Source organism: Lepisma saccharinum, chromosome 2 (assembly GCF_977018435.1).
Source record: "Lepisma saccharinum chromosome 2, izLepSacc3.1, whole genome shotgun sequence".
Taxonomy (NCBI): Eukaryota; Metazoa; Arthropoda; class Insecta; order Zygentoma; family Lepismatidae; genus Lepisma; species Lepisma saccharinum.
The window spans coordinates 204,310,715-204,334,635 of NC_139230.1; the positions used below are offsets into that span (position 1 = coordinate 204,310,715).

Consider the following 23,921-nt stretch of genomic DNA (forward strand, 5'->3'; position numbering starts at 1 on the left):
TGAATATTTATTAAAAAAATGCAAGAAAATCCTTAATTGCATTACTTAATGTTTGCTTTTATCTGAGCCCATATTTGCATATTTTTTATCTGCCAAAATGAATTTTTTTGTTATTTAGTATTACTTATCTGTCACTTTTGGCTAATTAAGACAAAGAGGATGATTTGATGAAATTGATGAAGGGAAATGCAAAGAATGCCCATAACAGGATTTGAACTCTAGAACTTCATTGGCAAGATTGAAAGTCAAGAGTTTAACATGCTCGGCCACAAGGCCAGCACAATTTCATTAATACTTAAAAATTAATACTTTGATTTAAAGTGTTACGTATGCTAAACCATATTTATATTTTTAGGAATGTTCTGGGATATAAAATTACTGGATTTCCAATTAGAATTGATAACCCTAAATATGCAAGAAATGCATTCTACTTCAACTTATGCTTTGTTTGTGATGCTTGGGCAAGGACTGTACAATATGAACCCGTTGTCAAAAAGTTGTCAGAATACCTGGTACGTAATTTGATACAGGAACATACGTAGCAATGAAATTACTTTGAAATATAGAATATAACTTGAAGGGTCAGAGGAAAATAACAGGCAAGTTAGTGGTGTCGTTTCCTGCCAAGTTGATGCTGTGCTGGATATTTTACAACATGCTTTCTATCGTTTCATACATTTGAAACTTCAGTTCATTGAATCGTATGATATTTGTACATTTTTATTTACTAATGTTTTGCAATTAAAATGTCATTTTTGGAGTTTGATGAATGTTGACTTACCTGTTTTTATACCTAACTGACCCTTCACTTATCTTTGCTGTTGAATTTTAAGTTGTTTATTGTCATAGTAATTGTTGACCAATACTTTATTTCAGAAACATTGATTTACACATATGTTGCCGACATTTGATACTCAGGAAAAGAAAAAGAAATTATATTCCTTCGTTAACCTTTGAATTCAAATCAAACAACTCCAGTTTTACAATTAAAATTCAGACCACAATTGCATGTGTGTGTGTGACAAACTTTCTTGTAGGTTCCCTGAGGACAAATAGGTGGATTCCAATTGAGTTGCAAATATAAGTGACATCCTCCTATTTAGGTGCTTACTTACAAATATTCTCATTTGAAACAATGCAACTTGTGAATGTACTTAAAGAGTAAGTTATGTATGCATTTATCTAGCAAAAAAGTCACTTTTATAAGAAACACTTTTAATCCTTTTTTTTTTTAGATAACAATGGAGTTTGAGAATGGATTTCTTTCGAGGCCTAAACAAACAGAAGCTGACAGAGCAAGGCTTCCTGCAATTTTGAAGCAAGTTATCCATGACTTGAATTTGCAAAGGATGTGTACAGTTGTAGGCAAGTTATGTTAATGATGTGTTCTGTGGTTTTTATGTAGTAGTCATCACAAAGTGGAATATGATTTGACTACAATAGATTGCATGTAGAATAACTATTTTTTTCTTCGTTTCAGTACCAGGGTAATAGAAAACGCACACATGCATATATACCAAACTTTTGCTATAAAAATTGTTTTACTTAATTACTACTTCATTGAGCTTTGCCACTTTCCAAATAGTCCTTTCTACTGGCAACTCTCGGCTCCTACATTTCTTTCATGATTGGAATACCCCATGGAATGGGACTCCGCTCTTGTTTTGGATTTTACTTTATCTCCTCTGCAGTTTGAAAAATATGTCCTTCAAGGTTTTTCCAACCTGGGAGAAGAAATATTTCTGGTGGAGCCATGTCTGGGGAGTAGGGTGGGTCAGACACTGCAGATGCCTTATTTGTCATAAGTTCACATCAGGAGTGATGTCAAAACTTGTTGTAGTGCAGCATCCAAATTTGGTTTTCCCAAAGCTCAGCAACTTTCTACACTCGACACCCCTGAAATACCATAAAGTAGTTAAGGGGGGGTCATAGCACGATAATCAATCAGTATCGATTACCTTAATCGATTTCCAATAATCGATAAGTGATCAATACATTTTTTTTTGGGTGAAAATCGATTTTTTTAAATTAGGTGTGGGTGGGGGTGTTTCCAAATAAGGAGTTGTATGTAAGGGTATGTGGGTGTTGTTAACCTAAGATAGTGATTGATTGATTGACAGGTGTCATATTTATTTGTAGTTTTTCCAAATAAGGAGTTGTGGTGTGTCCTAATATAGTGATTGATAGGTGTTTCCAAATAAGGAGGGGTTGTGGGTGTTCTAATAATATAGTGATTGATTGATGTAAATGATATGTTTGTAGATTGTTGTATTGTTAAACCTTATTATAGTTGTTAATATTATTGATAATAATATAGATTGATTGATCGATTGTTGCTATAGGTGATTGGTGACGTCATCGATTGTACTGGGTGATGTCTCTGGTTGTGTTGTCGTTGCTGATCTGTGCTTGGTGTGTGCGTGTTTGTGGTTTATATAGTAGCGGTGTGTTTGTGGGGGGGGATGAATGCGTGCGCATGCTCTGTGGGGGAGTGCAGGTGCTGTCGGCGGGTGTGTGGATAGAATATTTTTAGCCTCTGCGTGGGAGCGTCGACATCTGTTCGGATCGATTTTTTGCTCTGCGTGATATGTGGACCTGATGAAAGATAATACTCTGTGGGGGTTCGTTGACATCTGGCGTATGTTCGGTTCGAATGTGTCTCTGTGGGGGGTAGCTTTGACGACATGTGACCAGTTCAAATATACCTCTCTCTCTGTGGCGAGCGTTGGCATCTGTCCAAATATATATCTCTGTGGGGGATCGCAGCTGTGTTGTTTCCTGCGAGGTTCGAATGATTCTCTGTGTGAGAGTCCGGCAATGGTGTCTGGTAGTTTCAGTAACCGTTGCGATGTTGTCGGGCGAAGAAGCAGAATTGATAACTTCAGCGTTGAATGGTTGCGGTTGTTTTCCGGGGTTTATCGATTTGTATTGTATGGCTGTAATATTGCAAGAGTACACACCAAGGAAGCCCGTGTTTTGTGCAGGTTGTTGGGAAATGCCGCCTAACCAGGAGGGTCATGTATGTTTGACGGAGCATTTTCGTTATTGCGATTCGGAGGAAAGTCACGACGATAATTGTGAGAACTGTATACGAAGGAAGGTGAAAAACGCGTGCGACTATTTCCGCGATCCGTCAAACGCTGAGCATGTATTTGCATATTACGAGCCAAAACATGTTGAGGTATGTGGAGGTTGCGACAAAACAGTAATGGAATTGTACGGTGGTGTTCAGAGAATGATCGAGGACAGTGTTTTGATGGAGGATCTTGTACGTTGGTTGGAACGTAATGAGAAGCTCAACGGTCCGGAGTTGTTTTGGGCTTTACGGGGAGAGTAAGGTGAGGAGAAGCAGATGTGCGAAGCAGCTGCATATTGTGTTTTTTTTGTTTGTTTTTTTGTATGTTTAAGTGGTTTGGTTTGGTTTTTGATCATTTGTCGCGAGGGGATGAATGCGTCAAGTCGTGTGGAGTCGATGGGTATAGGTTTTGACGGTCGCGTGGGTGTTTTCTGTCGTTTTCTTCGAGAGGGTGTTGTTCGTACTGACGAGCCAGGTATATTGAATAGCGAGAGGTCGCGATTGGCTACATTTAAGAGGTGGGGTGTTAGGTTTATGAATCCGAAATCTCTAGCAAAGACAGGTTTTTACTTTAATAGGTTACCGGACTTAGTAAAGTGTGTGTTTTGTGGTGTTGAGATAGGAAATTGGGAGTTTGGGGATAGTGCAGAGAAAGAGCACAGGCGTTGGAGTCCGTACTGTCCGTTCCTGAGGGGTATGTTTGTGGGGAATATTGAAGCAGAGTAGACACGGGGAATGGAGTTTGACGATAACGTCTGTGTGATGTCGCGTGTACGTGTTTACCCGATAGTTTGGATATGTACTGTGTTTTCCGCAGTATGAAAAGTTATACTCCCGAGTACGCTGTGTTTTGTATTGGTTGTTTTGAGGGTTACCCAGATGGCGAGGCTCATCCGTGTGTTAGGGAGCATAATAGTGTCTGCGGCGGACGTGGTGTAGATGGTGACTGTAATGTTTGCGTGCGGAAAAAGATACGAAGGTGGGTTAGCTATGCCCGACAGCCAGAAAATATGTATCATATGTTTGCACACTTTACTCGCGGCCACCGTAGATTAGTCGAGGGTTCCGGCGGAGACGACGACGACGGCGATACGACGGGAGTGGAGTTTATGTTTTACGAGACTTTGCTTCGATTGGTTGAGTTGCCATCGCTGATGAGGGAGCTGGTGACGTGCATCGCGCAGAACGAGTGGCTGCATGGACAAGGTAAGTGGAGCAGTTGATGTACAATGTTTGGCATCTGGCCATCTGCGAGGATCGAATTTTTTGCTCTGTGGGGTAGCGCATCTGGCCAGCTGCGCGGATCGAATTTTTTTGCTCTGTGGGGGAGCGCAGGTGGCCGGATGCGCGGATCGAATGATTTTCTCTGCAGCTGTAGATGCGCATGCGCGCGCGATCCCTGGAGTTTGGGTAAGATATAAGTGACCGTCGATCGGTGTGAGCATCTTTTGCGGTAGGGAGGACCACAGGTCAACCAGTACACAATGGTGTTGTTGAAATCGGGTCAGATATACGTGAGCGCCTGCGATATTCTGTTGGACCAATATGAAAGAGGAGAAGGTGGAGGATCGGAGAGGAAGAGGATGATTCTACAGGAGATTATCCGAATGATGGGTCGTGGCGAACCATGCCGGCATCTTGATTTGCTGGAACATTTGATGTCTGAAGTGCGTAGTTTGGACGGAAACCAGGAGGGAGCAGGAACGTCGTCCAGTAGGAGGGATGATGACACCGGCGGCGACCGCGATTTTCTGGTAGAAGAGGACGACGATGAAGAAGAAGAACGGGAAATTGCACCCCATACGAAGTATGTGGACATCAAAGAAATGGATGTTCGTCGAGTGAAAAAGTATAACGCTACGTGCACTACGACGACCTTTACCTTCAGGTCGCCGGACGAGAGCGGAGATGTCATGAGTTGGGTGCACGAGGGGTTGGACGCTGTGCTGAACCACATCGTGGATCGACACAAACCATCGGACAAAGTGGGCGTGGTGCTGGAGAACAAGTCTGACGAGTCGGTTCGACCGATTGGTTTGTCGTTACGGAGAATCGATCAACTGGGTGCTGATATGTTATGGAATGTGGTCGCCAGGGTGTTGCAATCGAACGCCACGTTCTTGTCGACGGATCTTCTACAGCTGCGTGTGTCCGTGATTGGCATGCCTGTCGGTTATGGACGTCGGAAACTGAACTCTCGCGAGCTTGTAGCGCACGAGAGATACGCAAAAGTGAAGAGAAGTGTGGTGACTGTGAAGAGCGAGATCAGAGGTGAGAAGATATGTCTGGCCAAAGCCCTGGTGATCGGTCGGATGTATGCCGACAAAGAGTCAGATCCTGAGTATTTCCGGAAATACCACAAACAATTTAAGATGGGGCGGAGAGTGTTGACGTCGGCGGCGATGGAGTTGTGTAGAAAGGCCGGGGTATCGCTGGAGTCGACGGGGGGAGGTCTCGCCGAATTGGCTGCGTTCCAGCGTTATTTCGGAAGTGAGTACAAAATCTTTGTGTTCAGCGACCTGAAGAAGCCGGATGTGTTGTTCGCCCAGGAGGTACCCCAGGCGAAAAAGTCGATATACCTGTTGCTGAATCAGAGAGACAACCACTATGACGTCATTGTGAATCCAGTGGCTGCGTTCTCGATTCCTTATTTCTGCGAACGATGTTACGCTTTTTCCCGAAACTTGCATCACGTGTGTAAAAATATGTGTCATCTGTGTCACACGTCGCCCGTGTGCGAGAAGGAAGATGTGGTGCATTGCGAACGATGCAACAGGATGTTCAACAGCGATGTGTGCTACAAGAACCACCTAAGCACTCGCTACGGCGGGGGGATGGTGTGCACGCAGATACGAAGCTGCACGGGATGTTACCAATTGTTGGACGCCACCCATCCGGAGAGTGCAAAGCATCGTTGCGGCTACAGGTATTGCAAGACGTGCAAATCACAACGCGAGATGAACCATCTGTGCTACATGCAGAGGGACAGTGGAGGTGGTGAGGAGATCAGCTGCAAGAGATACCTGTTTATGTTTTATGATTTCGAAGCCACGCAGTGCACACCCTATGTCGGTCGACCTTCGACATATGTACATGAACCGTGCTTGTGTGTGGTGCAGCAAGTGTGCAGTGTATGCATCGAGGACACAGATATGATGAAAGATTGCTTACAGTGTGGTATTCGCCAGCACTGCTTCGAGGGAGAGGATCCTGTGCGACAGTTTATGGACTACGTGTTCGTGGAGCAACCCTACTTCAAGAGGATTGTGTTAGTGGCCCACAATTTCCGAGCCTACGACGGTATGTTTGTGTTGTCCGATTTGCTTAAGAGGGATGTGGAAGCTCCCGAGGTGATCATGGACGGTACGAAAATCCTGTTTATGAGAGTGGGGAAGAAGTTGCGATTCCTGGATTCCTTGAACTACTTGCAGATGCCCCTGTCGAGTTTCTCAAAGACGTTCGATTTGGAGGAGACAAAGGGATTCTATCCGCATCTGTTCAACACCAAGGGAAATCGCGACTACAAGGGTCCCTTCCCCAACGACCGGTTCTTCGATCCGGACCACATGTCGCCGCAACACCGCCAAAAATTCTACGAGTGGTACAACAGAGCATCGAAGGAATGTGTGTTGTACGATAACGCCCACGAGTGTCGCAAGTATTGCATTCAGGACGTCACAGTACTTCGAAGAGGAGTGCTTAAATTGCGTCGGTATTTCCTGGACATCGCCAATGTGGACATTCTACAGGACTGTTTCACCATAGCGTCGGCATGCTCCCTGGCGTACCAAAGACATTTCCTCTCGGACAACACCATAGGCGTGATTCCACGTGACGGCTACCGCAATGTGAGTAATCAGAGCAGATCGCGCTGAAGTGGTTGCTGCATCTGGAGAAGTCGGAGAAAGTAGAGTTGGAGTATGCCGGTAAAGAAAGGGAACATGTGGCAGTGAATGGCATCGCCGTGGATAGGTACGACAAAACCACAAGGACCATCTACCAGTTCCACGGGTGCTATTTTCACGGATGTCCATCCTGCTATAAGGAGCGATCGAGACCCGTGTCGAAGAATATCCAATCCGACCCGGCGGATACGATGGGTGCTCGATACGAGCGAACGCAGAGGGTGACATCGAACTTTCGCCTATTGGTTATACTGTGGTGGAAATGTGGGAGTGCACGTTCCGCGGGATACTGCGGGACCGACCCGACCTCAGCCGCGAACTAGAAGAACATCCGTTTTTTCGGAGTTCTCCGCTGGTGGCGAGGGATGCGTTGTATGGAGGTAGGGTGGAGGTGTTTAAAATGCGAGGAGTGGTTGGCGCCGGCGAGGAAGAGGAGGAGAAAATACGCTACTAGGACATCACATCGCTATACCCAACTGTGAATAAGTTCGCCAAGGCACCCGTGGGACACCCAGAGGTTCTGTTCGGTGCATCAGCACCGACACCAAAGGAGGTATTGGAAATGGACGGCATAGCCAAACTCCGAGTGCTTCCGCCGCGAAACCTATACATTCCAGTGCTGCCTATGAAGACGGGAGGGAAACTGTTGTTTCCGTTGTGTTGGAGTTGCGCAACGGGGCTCCGACAAGAAGGAGAGTGCGACCACACGGATGCGGAGAGAGCAATCACGGGAACGTGGGTGCTGGATGAAGTTCGCCTCGCTGTCGAGAAGGGCTACAAGATTCAGGATGTGTACGAAGTGTGGAGGTACGAAGTGAGCGTCTACGACCCGACGACAGGTGAGGGGGGTTTGTTCGCTCAGTACGTGAACACGTTTCTGCAAATCAAACAGGAGAGTAGTGGTTGGCCAGTGTGGTGCACGGACGATGAGAAGAAGGAGGAGTATATTGGTACCTACAAAGAGCACGAAGGGATCGAATTACGTAAGGAGCGCATCGACAAGAATCCAGGACTGCGTGCTGTTGCAAAGTTGTGCCTGAACTTGCTTTGGGGTAAATTTGCGCAGAACAGTAACAAACCACAGACGTCGATCATACGAGAACCCCGGGATCTCTTTGAAAAGTTGACGGAACCCGGTGTCAACGTGAAGCAGGTGTTGTTTGTCAATGATGACACGGTGATTGTGAGTTGGGACTACCTGAATGAGTATGCACCTCAAAACAGCAAAGTAAACGTCGCAATAGGTGCGTACACGACAACCTTCGCCAGGATCCGTCTGTACAAGCTGTTGGACGCTGTGGGGGAAGATATATTGTACTGCGACACGGACAGCGTGATATTTCGCGAGACCAGACGATCATGCGGGAAACTACAGTTGGGTGACCACCTGGGAGATTTGACGGACGAAATGTCGGATTTCGGCAAAGGTGCCTACATTAGGGAGTTTGTGTCCGGCGGTCCGAAGAATTACACTCTGAAGGTGTGGTCCCCAACAAACGGAAAGGAGTTCCACGTGGTAAAAATGAAGGGTATCACGTTGGACCACGCCGCGAGTTCGAAATTGAACTTTGATGTGGTGAAAGATTTTGTGCTGCACATGAACGAGAAAAAAAGAATGGTCATCCAATACCCCAGACGGATTGCGAGAAAACGACGTTTCGTGCTAGTGACAGAACCTCAGGAAAAAACATATCAGGTGGTGAATACAAAACGACAGATAAGAGATTCCACGTTGGACACCCTACCATACGGCTACCGTAGCGTCCAGGAGGATGAGGAGGAATAGAAAAACGGGAGAAATGCGGTGAAAGACACAGTCATTGCGATGGTTCTCCAATGGAAACAACCGTTCCGATGCATCGTGGCTGGTCCTAGTGGTTGTGGCAAGTCGACTTTTGTGTTGAACCTGTTGCGAAATAGAGGTGAACTTATCGATGGAGGAGGATTCAAGAGGATTGTGTGGTGTACGGGATCAAACTTCGCACCACCCAAAGTGGAAGGTGTGCAACAACATAACGGTATGCCGAATTACGACGATTTGAGGTCCAACCCTCCATGTCTGGTGATCCTGGACGATCTTATGAATGACGCCTACAACGCGCACGAGGTGTCCGACCTGTTCACCAAAATGTCTCATCACGATCGAATCAGCGTCATTCTTTTGACTCAGAATTTATTTCCTAAAGGTTCCCAATCGCGAGATATCGCCCTAAACGCTAACTACATGGTGATCTTCAAGAACCCGAGGGACCATCTGCAGGTGTCGACGTTGGCACGACAAATATACCCTTCCAAGTGGCGATGCTTCGAAAAGGTATTTAACGATATCACCCGACAACCGTACAGTTATTGTTTCCTGGACTTCACGCAGGACACACCGGAGCCTCTACGTATACGTTCGGAGCTGTTTCCAGAAAGATACAGGTACTGTGCGGTTCACGTTCCCGACCCCGATCGATGCCTGTTGTACGACCGAGATGAGCAAATATATACGCTCCAATAAAGCGCTTTTACATACTCTCCGAACGTCGAACCCACGGATTCGCAAGGCCATCCTCAAGGAGGCGGATCCGAAACTGGTGAACGCCCTGTCCGAGTGTTGAATGAACGTGTTGAACAAGAACGTACCCGTTACGAAGGTGGTCAAGCGCAAGTTGAGACAGTACAAAAACGTGTTGCGGAAACTCGCCAGCAAGAAGGTGCCGCTGCGGCATCGAAAACGTCAAGTATAAATTGAAGCCTAGTTAGTGTTGGGGTGCAAGTAGTTATATAAAAGTCAAACTGATTCTTTTTCTTTTGTAGGAACCATATATTAGTGAAGATTTCCCTTGCTTTTTATAGTACTTTGCGCATATTTTGAAAAAATTGTGTGTATATATATATATATATATATATATATATATATATATATCCAACAAAATCACTAAGCATTGTAGTCTACTAGAGATACACATAAAAAAAACACAAGATGGAACCAGAAAGCCGCTACAACATTGATAACAACATGGATGTCGTTATTCGAGGTACTTTCACCGACACTGAATTGATTTTGAAACATGAAAAATATTACATTGTCCTAAATAGCGATGAGTACCCATCATGCGTGTACAAATCAGATGCGATCTTCGACACTTACAAGAACAGATTCCCCACACGAGAAGAGAGAATCAGATCTATAAACATTATAGGAGAACTTTACTTCACCTTTGAAGGTAGTGGAGAAAACATAAAAGTGGAAATCAGCAACGCCACCGGAGAAGTCACACTAAATTTTGAACAATGGCGAAAGTTTCTCTCTTACCATGAAACCCTCATGGAGGAATTCCAGCGTCGACTAAATCGTAATGACTATGTGATTTTCGCTTATTGGTAGTCTACTATATAAATCTGATATATTCTTGAATAAAAATAAACTTTTAAAAAATACTGCAATTGTTTCATTTGAATCCTAAATGAATATGTAAACTAAAAAACAGATACAAGTCAGCATTATTTCTCGATGTAAAAGGTTCTTGCACACTAATAATGCTCTGTCGTGTGTTCCTATGTCTCCTACAAGCCTCTGTAAAGTTCATATTGCCTTGTGATTAATCAATCAGCATGCTATAGAGACTAAGCTTTAAGCTTCAGTCAGTGAAATTTAGTCCGGATATAACAGCCACAAATAATCCCCGGTATTACTAAACACTCAAAAAAGTCAATAGTTCTTGACAAAAGGCCTATAAGGCTAAATAACAACATAGAAAACAATTATTTTTTCACAAATCTTTTATTATTTGCTCTAAAATACATTACATATTGGTAATTTTAGTATTGTACCAAGATACAAGTCTTTGTACATTTCTGAATGCACAACCTTGTTCTGATGGAGGCGAAGTATCAGAATGATACTTGCACAATCCTCCTTGAAACATATACAAATTTCTAAGCGAAGGACAGTTTGCACTTTGCAAATCTACAATATTATAAATATTGAACAAATCTTTGAGAAGTTTGGATTTTTCTTCTCCCTTGCAATAGAAGGTTGAACCTTGACAGTTCAAATTTCTAATTACAATACGAACATAGTACACTTCACATCCCAGAGGAGTATCATACGATAAAGCATGAATATTTTCTTTCACCCATTGGGATTCATTATTGTCTTTGAAATATTCTGGCACTTTTACAAGAGCATAATATACAGTATCCAAATTTGTAGAACTAACACACATCTCACGCAATATAAATTTATTATTGTACGTAAAACCTTGCGCATCAATAATATATTGCGCCATTTTCACTTTAGATATTAACAAATATTGTTTCTTAACCCCGAGCAAGCTCCGCTTTTTCGTATAGGCGCTATAAGAGTTTTTACTAGTTCGAAATCATTTGAAATTTCACACAACACACTATAAAAGTCTCTGTATCCTGTCGATTCCTCCTGTACCTTCAAACCATCACCTACATCTTCATGATTAGCAAGATAAAAATAAAAAATATGACTTGTATTGTCTGGATCCTTCAGATAACGTTGGATTCTCTCGCACATCCACTCTACACAATTCTGGCATTCATTCACTCCGCATTCCTCTTGGCAAATTATAAAACAATCGGAGAGTTGAACTTCATCTTTACCGCGCACATCCTCGCACTCGTAAAAATGTTTAATAACGCAATCGTGGGCTAGTTGGTTGCCTTCATTTGAATAACAACCACAGCATGTAATGTACTTGTAAGGGGTATACTTTTTCAAAGCCTCCAGCACACAATCCTTATCGATATAATCGAAGAAACATGGACATATAAGCACCCAATCACACATCTCCCTGGGGCCTGCTCAGCAACGTCAGTTTTCACTATTCGTTTCTTCCAATCGGGCTTTCAGTTCTTTGCAGAGTTCTTCACATCTGCTTCTCAGAAAGTACCTGCAACAATAACAATACACATTGTTAGTGTTATTTTCGAGTATTCTTTGTATAATATTTTCAAAAATAATGTAAAACGCTTAAACTTTTTTTGCATGGCAGTTAAAAAACAACTTGAAATAAAGAATAGTACACAAAAAAGATACTTACCAAGTTAAAAAACCTTTAGTTGCACTGCAGCAACTCAGTCACGCTAAAAAATCAGTACGTCTTTCAAGCCAAACACTTGAGAACTCTCTTGGACCGCTTCGTCTTCCGCTCGATATTTATAGATTCTTAGACAAAAGGGCCGTCAATATGAATATTATTTTTCATTACTCTTCTCTGATTGGCTGATTCACTTATTAAAAACCTTCACTCATTGGTTAATATTTTCTAGCCTCTACCCAGGACCGTTCGAGCTCCTCAAGTATACCAAATATGACTCACCACCGACGCCAAAATGGCCGGAATGGCCTTAGAATAGGTCGAAAGTGTCTTTTGTACATTAATGGAAAAACCATTAATTCCAAGTTCCCCATGTCTGTATAAATCATCTGTGACTCATATCCGGCAGAAACGCATATATAAAATACAACAATAGGGTTAGGTTAGGATGAAAACGAACTCCATAATAGTGTATTTTGTACATTAATGGAAAAACCATTAATTTCAAACTCCAACGTCTATATAAATCATCTATGACTCATATCCGGCAGAAACGCATTAATAAAATACAACAATAGTGTTAGGTTAGGGTAAAAACGGAATACATAATAGTATCTTTTGTGCACTAATGGAAAACCATTAATTTCAAACTCACACGTGTGCATGAGTCATCGATGACTCATCTCCTCCTCCACCCCCGACACGTGGCGCTAGATTAATTAACAATAGCGTCACCCTCGATACTGAATTAAAAAAACATTAATCATAATGAAAAATGACAGAAAATCCAAAAAATGACGGTATCTCGGATGGATTCTACTACATAATAAAAGATACTCTACCAAAGTTTGTACGTCGTCACATAGGCGTTACAATTTTGCCGATGCTGAAATTCTTCCATAAACGTTCCCCAATTTGTTGTGAGGATAAATGATGATATAATACAATTGATAAAAAACACCAATGCAAAAAGTAAGAATCGAACCAATGATCTCTGGCGCTGCCCTAACCATTTCACCAAGCGGTAGCATATTTGGGAATCTGGTCCTTTGGCATAAAGATATGTGCATTGGAATACAACATTGTGTCAACCATGTAATTTTTCCCCTATTATCTCTGTTTCTGCAGCTATAATGTAAAATATATCCCAATAGGACACATCTGTTCAGAAGTGTTTAGAAGTTTGATTAGCGATTGTTACTTTGTATTGTTAAACAGGAACTTATTACTCTGTGTTTGTAGGAGTTGTTAGCCATAAATGCCAGAAAAGCATAACATGAAATAAAAATAAATCTTTGTGCACATCAAAATAAAAAATAAAAAACAAACACTTTAGGTTCGAATCGTAAATGTGCCATTGTCTTCAAATTTCTCTGTTTTGCTAGATACAAGTATCTATTTGAATCAAATAACTTCTCTATTATCTCCGTTTCTGAAGCTATAATATAAAATATATCGCAATAGAACACAGTGGGTATTGTAAATTTCTTCTTCTTCTTCAACTCTTACAAGAGCAGAGTAATAAGTTCCTGTTTAACAATACGAAGTAATAATCACCCCACACACACACACACACACACACACACGAACGTTGCTTAGGTTGTTTATTGATTGATCACAGAATAATACAATCCTTACAGAGAATAGATCAACACAGCAAATAAAAGAGTTGGTGTATTTTTTAAAAATGTTTATTTTTATTTAATATAGAATATAACAGAATTATGTGTATATATATATATATATATATATAAAGCTTTGTGTTTCTAGACCAATATTTTAATATTTCATTATATATTGGGTGAGGTTAATATAGATGAATCACCAAATTATATACCACATGCATAAACAAAATAGTCAGAAAACCAAATTGCAGGAAATCAGAAACATGCTACTTCATAGTTTTACAAAGGTAAAGGTAAAGTGTTCCCCTGTGCATAGCAGCACGCCATGAAGGCGTATAGTTTTACAACACTCACAATTTGTGACATAATTTAGAAATCAAAACATACTACTTTTCTACTTTACAAACACTCGCCATTTTTGACATAATTTTCTCAACTCACACAAACGCAGGATTTTTATCACCAAACCAGCTATTCGAGCATTGCGCATAAACCACGATTCAGTCCATCGGGTCAAAAAAGGGGAGCTATCCCTCTCTATAACATCTAGTTCATCATCCAGGGCGTTCCCCACTTTTTGAAAGTCTTGGATATTTTGTATACGATATCCCAAATTGGTAAAGCAGTAGTCGGAGAATACCATCTCTACAGCTATCTCTGATGCTGGACTAAGTGTTTTTAGGGTAAAAATAGACTCCAGGGGTTCAGTTTCAATAACCTGCGAGAAAATTTTTACATACATTTCTATAGGCAGATCCATTGTTTTCTCTATTATGACCATTTCTGCAGCTAGAATATAAAGTATATCCCAATAGGACGCAGTGGATGTTGTAAATTTCTTCTTCTTCTTCTTCTTCTTCTTCAACTCCTACAAACATTGAATAATAAGTTTCAGTTTAACGATACAAAGTAACAATCACTAATCTAAACACTTGTGAACAGACACACACAAATATAATGCATGTGGCGATTTGGTTTCAATTTGCATGCAAATACCCCTCTTCGAAATTTCCGTGAAGGTACATACATTTACATAGTTGACACAATCTTATATTCCTATGCACATAACTATATGTCAAAAGACCAGATTCCAAAATATACTACTGCTTGGTGAAGTGGTTAGGACATGCTCCAGAGATTCTTGGTTCGATTTCTGCTTTTTGCATTGGTGTTCTTTCATCAATTGTACCATATCACGACTTATCCTCACCGTCTCGGTTTCCCAACGGTAGAAAAAACGACATTAAATTACAATATTTTAAGAATTCTGGTGGCCAAAGTGGTTCCTTGTTCGAATCTCGACTTAGACAAAAATATTATATGTAAGTATCCCTTAATCACATCATCACTCATCGTCGCGTTTAGCCAAAAATAGCAGAAAAATATTACATAAAATAAGAAATAACATAAAATTTAAAAAATATATTGGTGCACATCAAAATAAAAAAATCGGAGGTTCGAATCGTAAATGTGCTATTTTCTTCACATTTCTCTGTTTTGCTAAATACAAATATCTATTTTTTTGTTTTCAAATACGCGTAGCGCTACGTTTTTGGGTAGTTAAGAAAAATCCTCACTGTAAGTGTGGCACCCTGAACTACTACCACGAATACTGCTGCTAATGATGATGATTTCTTATTTTGTATGCTTTTGTGTGTTTTTAAGCAATTAAAATGATTTGTTCACATATATCCGTTGTGTTTCATTTCAACGCATCCCTTCCAGAAGCACGGAGAGAGCGAAAGCGAGGGAACCCCTGCGCGCGCGGTGGCCAAAGGCCGTCCAATGGCGCCAAAGGCGCCATTGGACGCCACTTTGCGTGATTCTCTCTCCTAGCCTTAGCATAGTAGACTAGGTCGACTGGAGAGAAGAAAGAGCGAGAGATATGGCTCAGTCGCCTCTCTCTCTCTCTCTCTCTCTCTCTTTCCTACCAGGTCGGACTCTCTGCGCTAACCACTACACACCCACAAAGTGGTCGACCCACCGGCTTGCTTTGCGAAAGAGCGAAATGGCTCGAAGAAGGGGAAAACACCACATCTGGCGGGCAGCAGCGCTGTCGCTCCCCCCACTCCTCCCGAGCGACAGCTGGCGTAGTCATCGACATCGGTGGAAGTCATTTCTCCCGCGCGGAGGGAAAAACTACATCTGGTGTTCTTTACCTAGGGCTGCAACACTGTCGGGTTTTCGCCACACGTGCGAATTGTTTTTGCTCACCCCACACGGTCCTGCTGCTAGTTGCCGATCTGGGGGAGATGCCCTCCACAATAAATGAACCTCTTGCAGAGATCTTTAAATGCATAGAACGACGGCATACGCTATTCTTTGCCTCATTTGTACTTTTAAAACGTGTGTGAAAAGTTTTAGTATTATCAAGATGCAGCATCAACATTCCCCCGATGTGGTTTCCCTCGTAAGTACCATTCCTCTCTTTTTCTCTCTATCTCTCTCATTCTTGGTTCGACACTCGTAGCATATATATATATACACTTGTGTTAGCGCCGACCCTTGTGGCGAAGTGGTTAGAGTCGGACGCCTCAGTACAAATATGTTAGTTTTGCCGACCCTTGTGGCGGAGTGGTTAGCACACGTCAGCCGGGGAGACGACCTGGATTCGAATCTTCTCCTTACAAAAGCATAAGTTAGTTTTGCTGACCCCTGTGGCGAAGTGATTAGCATACGCCAGAGGGGGAAAACGACCTGGATTCGAATCTCAGTAAGGATAGACTCATTACGAATCTTCTCCTTACACACGCATAAATTAGTTTTGCCGACCCTGGTGGCGAAGTGGTTAGCATACGCCAGAGGAGAAAACGACATGGATAGACTCATTACGAATCTTCTCCTTACACATGCATAAGTTAGGTTTGCCGACCCTCGTGGCGAAGTGGTTAGCATACGCCAGAGGGGAAAACGACACGGATTCGAATCTCAGTAAGGATAGACTCATTACGAATCTTCTCCTTAGACATGCATAAGTTAGTTTTTGCCAACCCTCGTGGCGAAGTGGTTAGCATACGCCACAGGGGAACGACCTGGATTCGAAGAAGACTCATTCCGAATCTTCTCCTTACACACACACACACATAAGTTAGTTTTGCCGACCCTTGTGGCGAAGTGGTTAGCATACGCCGCAGGGGAACGACATAGATTCGAATCAGCATGGATAGACTCAGTGCGAGTTTTCTCACCAAACAAAACAGTGTACATATACACAGCTATTCAAACTCTAGTTGGAGGTAAACAAACAAACACGCACAGCGTTCAGGGAAAAATCTTTTCTTTATTTAGTTTTGCACACACGTTCTACATTCTACGGTACTTATACATATCACACGCACTTCGCTTAGTGTAGTAGGACCTTATGGGTTCACCACACACTTGCAAGAAAAAGAAAAGAAATAAAACACTTCTATTTGGGGGCACGACTTTATAGTCCTAAATATATATCCCCTCTCGATTTGCTACATTCTGTAATAGTGTAGTAGGACCTTATGGGTTCAGCAAACAAAAACAAAAAAACACTTCTATTTTGGGCAGGGCCACCAGTTCTGAATATCCTTAGAGAATAACTACATTCGGTATTTAGCGGTGAGAGACTTATCTGCTCCCGCGAAGTTCTGCTTCTTGAATAGTTTATACAAATCATACGCACTTCGCATTGTATAGTAGGACCTTATAGGTTCCTCGTTCACAACTCTTGCAAAAAACATTTCTATTTTGGGACACGACTTCTGTAGTAACTGCATAGTCTGGTACAGGGCCACAAGTCCTTGAATATCCTTCTCGATTGATTGGGCTTTTGTCTCCAATGCTAGGATCAGGTTCTCGATCCCTCCTTCTTTCCTTGTCAGAGCTTCCAAATAGTACGCAGACTCGTCAATCTCATTCTCACCGCACCTTTCTCCCATCACGTGGATTCTTTTGCATGGTAGACAGTAGTCCCCGGGAAACAAAACTGGTGGCGATGTCTGCAAAGAAAACAATACACACTTGTAAATACAAAACATAATTACTACTTCGTTTTTTACTACATTTCCCCATATTTTTTTTTACAGGTTGTCACCCGGGAAATTCTAGAAGTAGAGACAATAGAAGTAGGAGGGCGGGTCGTACGGAGAACCAGATGCGTTGTAGAAAGGGAGGGGAACGTCTATTACGTCCCACCCGATCACCCTTACGTTCGGGGTGATGTCAACCTATTCATGGGCTGCCGTTTAGAGCCCCAACAACCCCAGCATAGACCTCCCACACCTCACCCGCATGCACAAACACCCCCTTCCCCCAACCCGTCCTACAACTACTCCCCTCCACCTCCTAGAAACAACCCCTCACCCCCGGACAGCTTGGCGGAGGAGGAGGAGGAGGAGGCCGTATTTGAACCCGTTGACGACTTCCTAGTCCCAGATTTTCATGATATAGAACGGTACTACCCCCAACAGTAGTAACCTCTACCCTTCTTCCTACCTTCTTCCCTATCCTTCATTTCCCCTTCTTTTCATCTACACGCTTACTTCTTCAAACATAACCTACCCGTAAGTACTTTTTTATTTATTTTATTTTTTTACTAACAACATATAAGTGTTATTATTTATTTGTACTCACCATCTTGTATTACTCGTTGAACAATTCTGATGCTAGCAGTGGGGCGGACTCTCCTTCTACTTCCGCTATCACTTTCAAATCGTCCTTCCTTCGTCTTCTTCTTCGTCTACTGTAGCTCTCGCCGTCGTCGCTGCACTCGTTCTCGGCTGTGTCGCTGTCTCTGTCGACCTCGTCACGATCCTGTAGCCAGGTAGACAATATTTCACTTAGTTGCACTTTCTTTCTTTGCGGTCTCTCTCCGGCACGTATCTGTCTTCGCACCCTCCAGAGACTGTACATTAATTCATCCAGCGGTAAACCCTCCCCCGGATTCATTGCTATCGGCTTCACCAGATTACGGTTCGGATGTGTGGTATTCAATAGCAAATCCCCTAATGTGTGCTGCTCGGTGAGGTGCCCGTGGAACAGACTAGCAAATCCCAACATTTTCGACATAACATAGGATGCTTCCAGATTTGCTGTTTCCGCAGCAGCGGTCAGCATATCCATCCTTGCCGTGTTTACTATGTACATATTTTGAAACGAACCATATCTAGCAACGCCGTGTCCCTCCATTTTACCCTGAAGAAACATTTCCAGAGTGGAAACGCGATTTCCGAACGGAACTGCAACACCATCTCTTTCCCCCATCGTTGGCACCTCTTTCTCCACAATATACTGGACATTACATTCATCCATACACCAAAGCTGGCGACCAAACTTTACATTTACTCTCTCCTCACAAAGACATTTTCCCTTCTCACCTATCGCGCTCGCTTCGTAGATATACAAAGGACCACACTCCTCCCCCTTCGTCTGCAAATCTCTGATCACAGACATATCCCTAGTCTGAAAACTAAAGTGAAAATATGACGGGTGATATTTGTGTAACACAAACGATTCACACATTTCATACCCACCGCCGCCGCCACCTTTCTTTGACGAAACACTCACAGCTACCTTGCAACGAGCTGTTGGGGTGGTCCTACGAGGGACATACATCATATCCACATCCCCTTCCCTACATTCTACACTCGTTAATAACTCCCCATCAATACTATCGGACTCCACATCTACACAGAAACGTATCCACGGACGCGCACAATTCATCTCTCTTAGAAGAAAACAACAACGATGAAGCCGCAACAACCTACAACGAAAACAGAAATACTCTGCGTTACACAACTTCCTTCTTGAATCTACATTCACGTCCGTCGTCAAAGGCAAAACAATCTGTACAATCACGAGTACTTTTATAACTAAACTCCCCGCAATAAACACAGAAAAAATCATCTGACAACCTCGTTCGCAACCCACCAAGCATAAACAAAAACTTGCCTTCGCGACGGAGCACATACATTCTATACTCGCTACAGTTCACATTCACACATTAGTAACGAGCATACCCGTAATCTGGGAAATCAACCACTTGAACGTCTTTACAGTATGGACAGTGAATTGAACGACTACTTTTTACAGTCCCCAGATACAACGACATCACAACCCACAAATCTCTTTCGGTAATGCGTAAAACAGACAGTATACACACCTCAGACTCAGCAGCAGCAGCAGAAAAAACTTCTCCACTCTCAGAGACAGACACATCGAACTCGTCAATGTCAAACATATTTATACCAACAAGCCGTGGGAGACTCCTCCACACACAAACACCGCATTGGTCAAAACCACAACACCTGCACTCCCCCACAGAGATATATATTTGATCCACACATCTGCGATCCCCCACAGAGCAAAAAATTCGATCTGGTCAGATGCCAACGCTCGCCACATAGAGGTATATTTGAACAGGTCACATGCCGTCAAAGCTACCCCCCACAGAGAGACATTCGAACCGAACATCCGCCAGATGTCAACGAACCCCCACAGAGTATTATCTTTCATCAGGTCCACATATCACGCAGAGCAAAAAATCGATCCGAACAGATGTCGACGCTCCCACGCAGAGGCTAAAAATATTCTATCCACACACCCGCCGACAGCACCTGCACTCCCCCACAGAGCATGCGCACGCATTCATCCCCCCCACAAACACGCCGCTACTATATAAACCACAAACACGCACACACCAAGCACACATCAGCAACGACAACACAACCAGAGACATCACCCAGTACAATCGATGACGTCACCAATCACCTATTGCAACAATCGATCAATCAATCTATATTATTATCAATAATATTAACAACTATAATAAGGTTTAACAATACAACAATCTACAAACATATCATTTACATCAATCAATCACTATATTATTAGAACACCCACAAACCCTCCTTATTTGGAAAAAATATAAATAAATATGACACCTGTCAATCAATCAATCACTATCTTAGGTTAACAACACCCACATACCCTTACATACAACTCCTTATTTGGAAACACCCCCACCCACACCTAATTTAAAAAAATCGATTTTCACCCAAAAAAAATGTATTGATCACTTATCGATTATTGGAAATCGATTAAGGTAATCGATACTGATTGATTATCGTGCTATGGCCCCCCCCCTTAACTACTCATAAAACTTGTAGAATTCTTTATGTATCTCAGTAAACTGCATGCTGTCCTGTATTTTGTCCTTATATGTGCTGTGCCCCTTTACAGCCTAAGTTTTTAACCTGGTTGAGGGGATTTTAGTCCTTCAAGGAACGTGTTGATTTAACTGTGGTAAGGGGCTCGACCCAGTATAATGCAAAGGGTGCAAGTAACCTTGGTGCTGACACACCAGAATTTTCACTTGAATCAGTGGCTGATAAACCCACTCATCCGAGTTTTTTTCACTAAGCAGGTGCTTTCCCCAATCACTGCAACAATTGCATCTTGCTTCCAACAGTATGTGTGCTTCAACATATTATTTGTTTCTGTACATTTTTTTTCACAAGACTAGCCAAATTTCACACAAATATATTGCACTTATATCTAATTTTCCCTTTGATACAAATCTGACAGACCTTACATTCAAGTGAGTGGATCAATGGCTAATGCAGATGGCATGATGTAGCAAAAGGCAGTGTTGCCAAGACTCTCATAGCTAGCTACTAGAGATCTGCATGGGCGAGCATGACTCACTCCGTAATCCGGGATCCGCTCAGTCGCTGTGGCAGTTCTCGGGATTCTGGTCTCCATGCACCACACAGCTTGGATAAAATTGGGCTAGCATCATCACACTATGGTTGCTTGCTGGACGGGATCCACGTGCATCGCATTGCGGGTGGGAGCAGAGAGTCACGTCTGTGCTGGAGCGGGGATTCTCAGTTCATCTGGGACTTTAAGCGGGCAGACATTACGCTACACAGCCATGGTTATTCTTGGTACAGCTCTAGAGCAATCATTTGATGATAACTGAAGAGACGGTTCAGAATTCCCAATGAAACCTACATAGTAGATTCAGCATTAAAAACTAGGGATGGGCAGATATGAAATTTCGGCCCAGACCAATAAAGTGCTGATATTAAATTTACTGATACCGATAACAGTTATTCTACCGATCTGATATAAAATTACAAATGGTCCTTGAAGAACCTGAAAGGTTCATTGACATACTTAATAAATTGTTTCACTGTGACTGCAGTGCAAGAGAAGTTGCATATTTAGACATTTACTTTTTTAGAAATTAGAGCATGGAGATTATCCATAAAAATTACAAGAAAATGGCAGAATTTTGCACTAATATTAATAATAATAAATATTGGTAAATTGAATAAAAGAAAATATAACTGATTTACCATTCTTATGAATTTGAGTCTTATGAGTCTTATCAATGGCTTAAAAAGGTTATGTGATTGTAAGATGGATGTTTAATTACGAATTTGCCAACATGCATGGTGGAGTGGCTAGCACAGCATGCTACGATGCTAGGGATTCCAGGTTTGAATCCCATCCTGGGCATAGGTGTTCCTTGTGAGTGTTGCTTCATCAGTTACCATATCATCACTCATACTCATCGTTGTGATTAGCCAAAAGTGGCTAAATGAAAAATCAAAATAAATTGTGTATTTATGAAAGAAGAAAAGAATACTGTTTTTTTTTTTTGTTTTCTTATATATATATATATATAAATTGTGACACCTTTGAAGTATTTATTACAAAATGTAAAAGAGGAATATTTTGTTTCGTAGGTTTGAAGGTTGTCCGTATTTCAATCAATATGAAGTAGCCTGGACGTTGAGCTGTCTTGTTTAAAATCACAAGATAAAAGAGACTCTGAATTGGTCTCTAATAAACAGGAAGTTAGAGTTAAAATTTCACGCTGTAACCCTAGTAGAGACTTCTCCTGTAAAGTGTGAATCCTACCGTAAGAACTTTAATCGTAAATGAGAAAGGGAGGCGAGCGATACTACGATCCAACTTTTAGGAAATTCATTTTCTGATATGGAAAAGTGCTTTTAAATGGGCACTCCAAACTATTTAGTACAGGTTAAGAATGCTGTCTATGCCCTTCATGTAATTGTAACACCACTGACGTATCCAATTATATCTGACCTGGATTTGTGGTTAACTATTAAAACGTGGTTACCAGTACTGGACTATGTTCCCTGTTGTTGAAATTGAAAGTCATTCGACACTCGTTCACATTTAACGTTTTCGAGATATCTCCTGAGCAGCCTTTTCATGCAGTGACATTGATAATTCTAATAATGTATTATATTATCAGTTTTAACAATATTTGCCTGTAACAGATTCGCAATGTGTATAATAAGTGATCCTGTATTCCCTGTCCACCCCTGCTTCCTACGCCCATGCTCACAGTGCAGTAGACAGGGACGGTCATCGGTTGCCTGCCTGCTGTTGAACCACGCTGGGTACTGATGGATGCCAGAAAGATTTCTCTTCAGATGGGCGAGTCGGGTTGGTTCCCAACAACAGCTGCGCAGGGCAGGATGTGCAGGTATTTCTTACCATTAGGCCGGGCAGGTCGTGGGTGGGCAATGGATCACATTTGCAGACAACTACTAGCTACCAGTTGCAGCCGTTGTACAATCTCAAGTGCTGATTTTTTTCACTATTTGTAAAGTTTGGTATTTTTTTGAGCAGACTTTGTACTAAGTTTTATTTTGCTTATCTCATCTTTTTATCATTATTTTACAACCAAAGGTTCATGTACCTTATATACAACTGGTGATCAAATATTGCACGGAAATCTGTCAATCCATCTATTTGTATTAACTGTGATCATACCTCTCAGTGAGTATGTATGACTGATATTCACAATATTTGTTTTACAGAAGGAACCACAACAATGCATCTGAAGGTTGTGAATATTAAGCCTGATCCACCTACTGTACAAGATCACCATGTGCCAGTGTTTATTGTTAACAAACATTCTTTTCGAGGTGATCAGTGGGATTTAACAACACAGCAGGTAGGTTGTATTCAAAGTTTGAGCTCTTTTTCCAGGATACGTGTACTGTATCAAAGAACATAGGCATTGCATGGAAATACTGCATGTGAAATTACAGTACCAAAAATAGAATGATGGTAAAATATCTCATACAAATGGTGCAAGTTAGATATGTTAACTCCCAGAAGTTTCGTCTAGTTCAGAGCTCTGAAGCCCATCCAGCATCCATAGAGATCAAGATTTGGAATATGTAGATCTTTAGTTTTAACCTCTGTGCACTTTCTTGGCATGACAAGTCTTTTCTTTTCTTTC

At 42.1% G+C, this 23,921-nt stretch overlaps 1 protein-coding gene across 2 annotated transcripts in view; it reads left to right on the forward strand.

Moving 5' to 3' along the window:
* Positions 1-23,921, forward strand: part of LOC145984277 (GATOR1 complex protein NPRL2-like) — a 49,294-nt gene that overhangs the window by 12,839 nt on the left and 12,534 nt on the right. The window contains exons 3-5 of one of the 2 annotated variants that reach the window (XM_083117914.1): positions 356-512; positions 1,236-1,365; positions 23,494-23,630. In XM_083117914.1, coding sequence (XP_082974040.1) covers positions 1,242-1,365; positions 23,494-23,630 — 261 coding nt within the window. In that variant the 5' untranslated portion in view covers positions 356-512; positions 1,236-1,241. The remainder of the gene's footprint in view (positions 1-355; positions 513-1,235; positions 1,366-23,493; positions 23,631-23,921) is intronic. The other variant, XM_083117913.1, reaches the window with a different exon arrangement.